Genomic DNA, 10,387 nt, shown 5'->3' with positions numbered 1-10,387 from the left:
CTGTCCATGGTGCTGAAGTTTATTAGTTTTCAAACCAATGTCAGTTACCAGGTGACTAAATTTTAATGCATGAGTGGGAGAAGTGGAGAAGCCACAATGAAATCACTTTATCTACATTTAGCATAAAATGTGAGAAATGTTGACAGGAGGCTGCCGCTTGAATAGGATGCTCGTCACAACTCAACTTGATGGCAACGAGATGGGACAAAGTTGAGTGAGAAACCCCAGAGGATGAGGGCCTCTCGAAGTCTGCCTGGGGCCTGGCCTGCCCTTTCCTCCCTGGCTGTTATCTTCGATACTGCAAAGAGAGCAGAGACACGTTTGTCTTGGTGACCTGGCTCTACAGGAAAAGTCAGCCTCATAGGACTGTTCTCACTTCCCACCAGTACCCACTCCAAACTGATGACCCTCTGAGTATCATGAGCTGGTAAACAAGTTGCTCCTTAGAAGCTAATACAGTCAACCCTGGTAAATTTCAATCCTTTGGGATCTGACAATTCTGGGAGGAATGCACGCTGCCAATCAGTAGTATGTAGGTGACTTGGCCCCATGAACATTTTGAGTTCCCAGTGCTCATGGCAGTAACTTCTTTGTTTCTTAGCATTTTCTTAGCAGGCTGTAGCTGAGAACGATGTCATTGTCCTGAGGTTCAGGGGGCACCCACCCAATTGGGGCAGAAATTTCAAAGGGAGTAAACTTCTCTGCTGGTCCCTTTCCTGCAGAAAATATCCCCTGGTGGTATCCTTTGACAAGGTTTCAGCCTCAGTGAAACCACAATTTCCTTCCATCCCGTTCCATTTCCATCCCCAGTTCCTCTTACCCGGAAGCTGTTGCAACCCAGTCCGCTCTGGGCTCCAATCCTGTCCATCCTACCCCCGAAGCAGCTGGACCTCCGCAGGCTCCGAGGGGCAGTAAGCAATGCCCTCAGCTTGCTCTTCAGGAAGGCAGATCTATCGGAGGATTCCCAGGGGCCCCGCCCGAGGGCAACCCCATCTCTCTGGACTGGGTTGACCTCTCCCGTCCAGGGAGGCACCTCAGAAAGAGGGCTGAGAGGGACCCCAGCTTCCTCATTCTGCTCACTTAGGACTTGCGGGGGGACAGCCTCATCTTCTAAAGGCATCTTGTCCTCCAAATGATCTAGCAAATTCTTTACAAAAGGAAAACACAAGGAAAGGGAGAGGTCTCAGTGACTGGCACAGTGTCACAAAGCCCCCTTGTCCCAGACTGTGCCCCCTTTCTTGGCCCTACCTTGAAATCCATCAGGTCTGCGTTGGACACAGAGCTGTACACGGGGTTGGCTCCAATTTGCCCTGGGAGCTGAAATGCCAGACAGAGGAGGAAGCTCACAGTGATGGCGGAGGAGCCCATGCTGGCGTTGGTCAAAGAACGGTCTGGTGTTTGCTGCTTCTTGCTCCCCTCTGGTTTTGCTCTCTTGGTCTTCGTCCGTCTCTGTCTCTCTGCTGCGCCTCCTCTTTTTATAGCCCCCCAGCTCTCCGAGAGCACAAGAGGGATGTAACCCTCCCCATTCTGTCACTTGCAGCGATAAAGCAGCTGAGTGAGGAGCCAGCAGAAGATGCCCTTTTAAAGTTATCAGTCCGGCCAGCTTGTCACAGCCCCTCCGCCTTCAGCAGCCCCAGCAACCCCCGGGACCCTCAGCCGCAAGAGCCACATTCTTGTTGATTTGCCTCAAGAGGTTCCCACTTCAAAGGTGTGAGAAGAGCAAAAAAGAGTCCTTGGTTATCTCACAGCAATGCCTGGGGCTTCTTTCTCCTCGGCAACAGGACCCATGCGGGGAAGCAGAGGGTGACGGTTGGCTGGCGCCCAGCTTTCCTGTTGGTTTGCAGCTCAGCTGTCAGGGGCTCCAAATAAGGGCGGGAGAGGAGGAAATGGCAGGCAGTCAGCAGCTCGGGACAAATTAGTCCAGATGCTCGAGCTGGCCTCGCACCTGACTCATGGGCAGCGAGGGCAGACCTCTCCCTCCACGGGGTTGCCCTCAACCCTGGCTGTCATTCTCAGTGGTCAGGTGAAGAGGGAGTTATTTTCTAGAGTACTAAGTCAGCCGGAACCAAATGTGACAAATGTCCCAAGAACTCTGCTCTCAAATAGAAACAGCAAGAAAAGTTTTGGGAACATGATCATTCCTCTGCAAACTCCCCCTCCTCCACCGCATGGCTCCCTCCAAGGTGCTGGCCGAGACTGGCGCTGAGAGGATGCTGGCATTTTTGTTTGTAGAAGCTCGCTGGTTATGGAATCAGTGACTCTGGATTTGAAGCTTGTAATGCCCCACACCTTCCCAGGAACTCTGTGGTGGCGAAGTTGGCTGGTGGAGCCAGGTGGGAGGTGACTGTGGCTCTTGGAGTTTCCCATAATGCCTCCCACGTCCTTCTCCGAGGCCAGGCAAGATGTGAGCCACTGAGGTCTGTTTCCCTGGCCCCCAAAAGAGAAATACCAGGCAGTGAGCATGTCCTCCATTCACTAAGCACTGAACTCGATGCTACATGCTCTTCAACAGAACATACCCTGGGGAGAAACACTACACTTGAAGGGATGAGAGCTCTGCCCTACAGCCCCAAAAGAGCCAAACTGCATACATCTTTGGGGCCTTACGTTCTTCATCTGCAAAATGAGGAAAATGTAAAAACCTGCCCCGCCCACCTCTCCAGGTTGTCTTGAGGCTCAAAAGAACTAGTAGGGTGTGAACATATTCTGAAGTGTGAATTGCTCTATAATTGCACGATGCTTATAATGGTTGTCTTGATATACTGGTTGTAATGAGCCAGACACTGAGCTGAGAGCCTTATGTGGATTCTTCCCTTTTTATCACCAGCCCCAGAGGTGGGTAGTATCCCCGTTCACAGAGAGACAGAACTGAGACTGAGAGCACATGTCACTTGCCCAAAGTCACTCTGCAAAACCAAGACTTGAACCCCAGGTCTGACAGCAACGTCTGAATTCTCAACCCACTTTCCAGATATCCCTGTTTCTTTGCATGATGGTTTCTTAACAAGCCCTTTAGGCGCAGTCCTGGTTAAACACCACCTTCCTCCCAATCCCTTGGGTTGCCTCTGAGCACCTCCTCACCTCTCCCCTGCCCTGGGGCTGTAGATTTTCGTGCTTGGCAAGTCTGAGTACGTGGACTGTCTCAGGAAATCACCACATCCAAGCCTCATGACCGATTTACACACCTGACATGTTTCAATCTGCCCCTAAGAAGCTCAGGACATGTGTGCGGAATGACCAGCTCTGTCCTGGCTGGACCCTCCCCGAACTGTACTCACTCCTTGGCTGATTAGGTAGAGAGGCAGTTATACTACAAGAGGGCAGGAAATTAGGGCACCACGTGGCCAGGGGTCACAAGAGGTGTCCAGGGTGATTTTATTCTAAAGGAGAAAGGAGCCTTCTTTACTAACTGATTCGGGTCAGCCAAACTCAATTTGAAGTCTGACATGAGTGCAATTCTGAGTAGGAGCTCTGGGGGCAAAGAACCACCATATCCGGATGAATCCTTGGAATGCGCTCACAGCTTAATTGCTCGGGTGGCAGGGTTATTATTAGCAAAGAGGATTCAGCAAGCAGCCACCGTGGGGGCACTGATGCCCCTCGCTGAGTGTGTCACACAGCCTGTCTCCTGGAGATGCCCTTTGAGGCAGGCCTTTGATGCTGGAGGAGACTTCTGAAAGGGCATCATGGCAGGTGGCCTCTGCAATGGCTTGGCCTCTGGGGGTCGATGCCGTTCCTGTGTCCTGAGCCACTTCTGAAGTCTGCAGGTGGCCCAAGGAAAAGCAGAAGTCCCATCTGAGGTTCCAGAAGGAGAATTTCAGAATTTTCCCAGCTCCTTTTATTAAAGTTACCTTTTCTCTTCCAGAGTGAACATGGAGCGGGCACAAGGCTCGTCTGATGAGTTTTTTCTATTGTTTTTGGTTTTTCGCAGAAGGTGGGTGGCAAGAAAGAGTATTCAGGATGGCTGCCCCGAGGGCTTTATATAGAACCATCACCACCTCCTGCAGTATCAGGGCCCAGGGGAAGCACAGAAAATCCCCCGGCACACTTACTGCCCCGATCCTGTTAGAGACTGTGATCTGAGCCTGAAATGGAAAATGGCTTGATGTACAGTTTCTCTTCATTTCCTGCTCTGCTTTGTGGTGGGTGGGTGTGTGTGCGTGTGTGTGTGGAGGGAGTGAATATTTAACTGGGTGTTTAGAAGCCAGCCTGTAGGAGTGAGAGAGAAGAAAAGCCAAAGGCACAGAACGCCAGATCCACCCCCACCCCCACCTCCCCAACTAGCTGAAAAATCAAAGCTTTATCTTCTTTTCCCTGGAAAGAAGTCGTCTTAGTCATTTGATGGAATTAGGGTTGCGAAATGGGTGGGAGAATCCCAGAATTGGGAGATCTCCAGTTTCCAGCCGAGTTTGGTTTCATGACCCTCCATGGGGATGCTGTGGGCTACTCTGGGGAGCCATGAGGGCCCAGCGATGTCACACATGTGCAGAGCTGGTATGAAAAACCCATCACGTTTGTGGCATGATTCTGTCAGACCTGAAAAGTCTAAAGCAGAAGCCCCAGTTAGAAGAAATCGGTAGGACACTGGTGCATATTCAGGAACGATTGTTTCTGACTTTGAAAACAATGTTCTGTTTCTTTGGTACAATATGGAGGTCACTGGGCTGGGATTTCGGTGCAGGTTCCCCTGAAAACAAAGCCCAAGGCAAAAGCCCACTTGCTAAAACTTTATGGGGGTTTTAGTTCAAAGGAAGCAAGAGTGAGGGAAAAAGGAAAGTGAAGTACTATATTAGTCAACTACTGCTGCGTGATATATTACCCCACACCTTAGCAACTTAAAACAACACACATCTACCAGCTGATAGTTTCTGTGGACCAGGAATCTGACTCTGCTTAGCTGAGTGCTCCTTGGTCAGAGCTTGCACAGGCTACAATTAAGATGTTGGCTGAGACTGGGGTCATCTCAAGTCTTGGCTGGGGTTCTGCTTTCAAGCTCACTCCTGTGTCTCTCGGCAGGCTTCTGGTCCTCACTGACTATTGGCTGACGATGTCAGTTCCTTGTCACATAAACCTCTTCATAGAGAAGTGGCTGACTTCCTTTGAGTATATATATATATATAGAGAGAGAGAGAGAGAGAGAGAGAGAGAGAGAGAGAGGGAGATTGTATAAACCACAAGTTTTTTGTAACCTAATCTTGGAATGGTATCCTATCATTTTTTTTTGCATTTTTAAGATTTTTTATTTTTTATTGAAGTGTAGTTGACTTACAGTGTTAGTTTCAGGTGTACGGCAAAGCAATTCAACCATACCTATACATACATATATTATATATATACATATATTTTCAGATTCTTTTCCACTATAGCTTATTACAAGAGATTGAAGATAGTTCTCTATGCAATACAGTAGGTCCTTGTTGTTTACCTATTTTATACATAGTAGTGTGTATCTGATAATCCCAAACTCCTAATTTATCCCTCTCTTCCCTTTCCTCTCTGGTAACCATAGTTTGTTTTCTATGTCCATGAGTCTATTTCTGGTTTGTAAATAAAATTTGTATCTTTTTTTAGATTCCACATAAAAGTGATATCATATGATATTTGTCTTTCTCTGTCTGACTTACTTCACTTAATATGATCATCTCTAGGTCCATCCATGTCCTGCAAATGGCATTACTTCATTCTTTTTATGGCTGAGTAATATTCCATTGTACCACATCTTCTTTATCCAGTCACCTGTCAGTGGACATTTAGGTTGTTTCCATGTCTTGGCTACTGTAAACAGTACTGCTGTGAACATTGGGGTGCATTTGTCTTTTTGAATTAAGTTTTCTCTGGATATATGCCCAGGAGTGGGATTGCTGGATCATATGGTAAGTCTATTTTTCATTATTTAAGGAACCTCCATACAGTTCTCCATAGTGGCTGCACAAATTTACATTCCCACCAACAGTGTAGGAGGGTTCCCTATTCTCCACACCCTCTCCAGCATTTATTATTTGTAGACTTCTTAGTGATGGCCATTCTAACTGGTGTGAAGTAATACCTCATTGTGGTTTTGATTTGCATTTCTCTAATAATTAGCGGTATTGAGCAGCTTTTCATGTGCCTGTTGGCCTTCTGAGTATCCCATCATTGTTGTTGTACTGTGTTCATTGGAAAAGAGTCATTGGGTCTCATACTCAGAGGGAAGGGATTATCAAGGGCATGAATACCAGAAGAGGAGCATCACTGAGGGCCATCCTAGAGGCTGCCCTCCACAGGGAAGGAGAGAGAAAGCACACATATAAAACAGTATGGTACAAAGCTGGTCACAGCTTTGCAAAAGCAACTTACTGGCTGGTTTGGTCATGCTGGACATCTCCAGAAAGATTCACAGAACCCAGCACCTTGAAACAGTCTGTGAGGAGAGGAAAGGATGAGGGTACTGCATCAGATCCCTGGAGCTGCTGTGACCAAGTACCAAGTATCTTAAAACAACAAAAGTGTGTTTTCTTACAGCTCTGGGAGCCAGAGTCCAAAGCTATGGCTTCATCTGCAGGGCCCTGCTCCCTCTGAAACCTGTAAAGAAGGATCCTTCCTAAGTGTAGTTTACTGTCCAGGAACCATACAGCAATAAAGGTGTTTAAAAAAGCAAAAAGAAAGAAGTTATGGTAAATTTACACAATGGAATATTACTCAGCCATAAAAAAGAATAAACCCAAAAAAAGATCCTTTCTTGTCTCTTGCAGCTTCCAGTAGCTGCCAGCAATCCTTGGCATTCCCTGACTTGTAGGTGCTGCACTCCAATCTCTGTCTCTGTTATCAATATAGCCATCTTCCCTCTCTGTGTTTCTCTCATTTCTTCTTATACCGACACCGGTCATATCAGATTAGGAGCCCACCCACCTCCAGGATCCCTTTTTCACTAACTACATCTACAATAACCCTGATTCACCACATCCCCTCTGGCACACCACCCAGGGACATACCTAAGTGCCCATTGCTGCACATTACCCTCCCTGGGGGCCTCACAGTGAGGGGAAGTCACCCTCCGGCCAAAGCAGGAAGGTTCTGCTCTTTCCCCTCAATGCAGAGAGAACCAGATTGGAGAGCCTGGGGCAGGGAGGCCAGTTGGGAAGCCTGTGCGCCAAATATCGGCACAAGTGGTAAGGGAAGGAAACTAGAGTGGACATGGTACCTCCCTAGGTGGTCCAGCCAAAAAACAGAGTCAAGGAAGATTCCAAGGGCTGAAGTCATCAAGGGTGGAGCTCTAAGTTTGACTCATTTGGGAGTGTCTTAGTTTGGGTTCTCTTGAATCTGAGACAAGTATTCAAGCAAAAGTAGTTTATTTTGGAGACAATCCCAGGACATATCCGCAGAAGAGTGGGGGAGTGACCAGGAAAAGGAGTTTAGTGATCAACGTGGGCAACTGGAACTTAATGCCCATCCCCTGCGGAGAACTCCAGGAGAGCTAGTAAAAGACGCACACCTGTGAACGGTGGGAGCTGCCAGATGCTGGTTGAGTGCTGCTCCTGGTCCATGTCAACTCCCTAGCCCTTCCTGCCTGCCCCAGGAAGTCAGCTCCAGCTGCCAGAGAAAGTCCTCGGGCTGGAAAGTGCAGTGCTGCTGGTTGAAGATAGGGCTGGTGTGCACCGAAGGGCAGGGGCTGTGCTCAGCAGTGCCAGATAGGACACTAGGGACACAAGAGTGAGACCCAGTGTTCCAGGGCAGAAATGCTGCAGGATGCCCAGGCTTCTGTATGGGACTGGCTCCTAACCCCATGGGAGAAACAGGTCACTTAGTGGAAAAGCACCGATTGCATGAAAAATCCTGCAAAGACAGAGATATAAGGCTGAGAACTGCAATGTGAAAAAAGACAAATGGATATTCATGTATGACTGAAGCATTGTGCTGTACACCAGAAATTGGCACAACATTGTAAACTGACTATACTTCAATAAAAAAGAAAAGTAAAAAAAAAGTAGACAAATGGCCAAGTTCATGATTTTGTTTAGACCTGGTTCTGCAGCTGGGTAAAACTGAATTTTTTTTCTTGCCACAAATCATTCTCAGAAGTGTCAAAGCTGTCACAGGAGGGATGGAGAGGGGCTCAGCATTCCCTGAGAACATTACGAGTGCAGAATCGGCAACTGAGATGTAGCACTCAGACCCAGTGCTGTCCCGAATCCTGTAACCTCAACACTGGAGACCCAGTAAAGCCAGTCCACCCTCTACTGGAATTCCTTCCAGCTGTGAAGACATGGCCTTGACCTCCTTGGCTCTGTATTCACTGTCTTTCTAGGTAGATTACAGTGACAAGCATCCATGGAGACACATAATCTGGCAGCTTCTTTGGAGGACCAGGTTGATAATAGGGAAGTCAGGGAGATCAAGGCCATGGCTATAGAGACATAGGGGAGTGTTTGAAGGGGCCAAGGTCACAGGCTACAGAAAGCTGGTTTTAAAGAGCATCCATAGATGGTGTGTGTGCTGCAGTGCTGCCCACAAACACCAAACCAGGGGGGTTCAATGAGATGTCACTCCATTGGGTACATCAGGCCATGCACTCCCCATCCTCCAGAAGTCACATTTGGTTCCTTCACAGTTCTTTTTGGGGTCCTCTCTCTCGGGTCTTTGCTTGTGGAAAAGGCTCAAGTAAAAGGATGTATCTGTATCATACATACTGACTCCACCACCTGAGCCCCATTTATGGAGGAGCTGGACTCACCTGGAAGAATTCCTAAGTGCTGGCTGGGTTTGCCGAGAGGGTGTTCTGGGAGGGGCCTGTCTTCATTAAATTAGCAGGAGGGGAAAGTTGCCAACAGGCAGCGGCCCAAATGTTGAACTGAGTGATGCCGTTAGGAGCGAGACCCTCCATCTGACCAACAAGTCTAATTCACAGACTTGGGAGAGGCTGGGTTGTGCTGTAGTTAGGAGCCTGGGTGCTGGGCTGGCACATGTGGGATTGAATCCTGGCTCTGCCACTTACTAACTGTGCGACCCTGAGGAAGTCACATCACCTCTCTGTGCCTCGACTTCCCCATCTGTAAAATAAGGGATAATAAGTTTTTCCTGCATAGTTGTTATCAAGACTAAACTGCCTGGTACCTAATGAGGCTTTTATAAATGTCAACTATGCTGATTACTCATTGCTGCCCTGCGTCAGAAACATTAGGCAAAGATGGCTCACCATGTTATTGGAAAATATTTTTTAAATCTTAATCTCATGAGATATCAATCATCTCTGATGTGCACTGAGTTAAAATGAGAAACAACCCAAAGACCCACCACTTCTGATTCTGTCACTCAAGGAAACATCAGATGAGAACAGCAGAAAGGCCATAAGAGTGCAGTTCAAGGCCAGGAGCTCAGGGAAGGAGCACAGACTCCAGGGTCATCTGGATCCCCACTCAAACCCCAGTGCTGGCACTTAGCAGCTGTATGCTTTCACGCAGGAGACTTTCCTTTTCTGGGCCTTAGTTTTCTCATTTATAAAATGGGGATAATTATAGTGTGGTCCTCTCTGCTAAGCTAGGATCATTAAAGACATTCAAGGCAAAGGGAACTGCATGAGCTGAGGCCTGGAAAGCAGGAGCAAGTTCAGGACCTGGGATGCCTGGAACCCAGGATGCAGCAGAAGGGTAGTAACCCCCACCAGGACTCCCTGCTCATTAAGGCAGCACAGTAGATTCTGGTGCTTGTCTCCTTTTCCATCTTAGAATAAAGATCTCTTCTCTCTAGGGCAGAGAGGAAGTGAAGACATGGGGCCCCAAGGGAGGTGCCCCCTGAATGCTGGGCCTCTGGTCAGGCACTTCTAAACTTGTGGGCTCAGGAAATGAAAGTTCTATCAAACTCAGGGTTTTTAAGTCTCCTTTCTAGGATGACACCAGGAATTGAAGGCTTGAACCTGAGGTTTGGGGCAGGATGGAGGTCTCCCCTTCATCAAAAATGCAAATGCAAATGAGCCAGTATGTCACACACACCACTCCCAATCTCTGAGACCTTAGCTTAGAGTTTCTGGGAGCAACAAATAGAGAAAGAGTACCTCTACTGGCAGAATTCCAGGCAGCAGAATTCTGGGCAGATACCTTGACACATACCCTCATGTCTCAGGAATACATCCGGGCCCATTCAACACCCAGGGAGAAATGGTCAGGCTTTGAAAACCAATTTCTGGGAAGTGTCTCAAGTGCTTGAGGTATTTATAGACATTTCAGAGCATGAAAAACCCTTAAAGAAAAGTAGAACCCCACCAACTGCTTGACCAGCCCTTGAGGCCTGTCCCCAACCCACCATTAGGACAACTTTGGGACCTTCAAGAAAACACAGAGTTTTGATTTTTTTTTTTAAATGATGGATTATTTTGAAAACACGGAGACAAATCCACTGCAACAGAAAAAGCTAT

General features: G+C 47.8%; 1 protein-coding gene across 1 annotated transcript; it reads right to left on the bottom strand.

Moving 5' to 3' along the window:
- NPPA (natriuretic peptide A) lies at positions 1 to 1,451 on the bottom strand. The gene is made up of 3 exons (NM_001303555.1): positions 1,249 to 1,451; positions 821 to 1,147; positions 1 to 298 (listed from the first exon to the last, which is right to left on the bottom strand). Exons 1-3 carry the CDS (start codon positions 1,366 to 1,368, stop codon positions 287 to 289), a joined length of 459 nt encoding a protein of 152 aa, NP_001290484.1. The 5' UTR covers positions 1,369 to 1,451; the 3' UTR covers positions 1 to 286.
- Positions 1,452 to 10,387: the final 8,936 nt, after the last annotated feature.

This window comes from Camelus dromedarius, chromosome 14 (genome assembly GCF_036321535.1).
Source record: "Camelus dromedarius isolate mCamDro1 chromosome 14, mCamDro1.pat, whole genome shotgun sequence".
Classification (NCBI taxonomy): Eukaryota; Metazoa; Chordata; class Mammalia; order Artiodactyla; family Camelidae; genus Camelus; species Camelus dromedarius.
The sequence above is the reverse complement of the archived record's forward strand: the minus strand, read 5'-3'. Positions and strand labels throughout refer to the sequence as shown.

Coding starts and splice junctions, on each gene's coding strand:
- NPPA (NM_001303555.1), bottom strand. CDS start 1,368: ATGGGCTCCTCCGCCATCACTGTGAGCTTCCTCCTCTGTCTGGCATTT. Junction 1,148..1,248: donor CAGACCTGATGGATTTCAAG/GTAGGGCCAAGA, acceptor CCTTTTGTAAAG/AATTTGCTAGATCATTTGGA.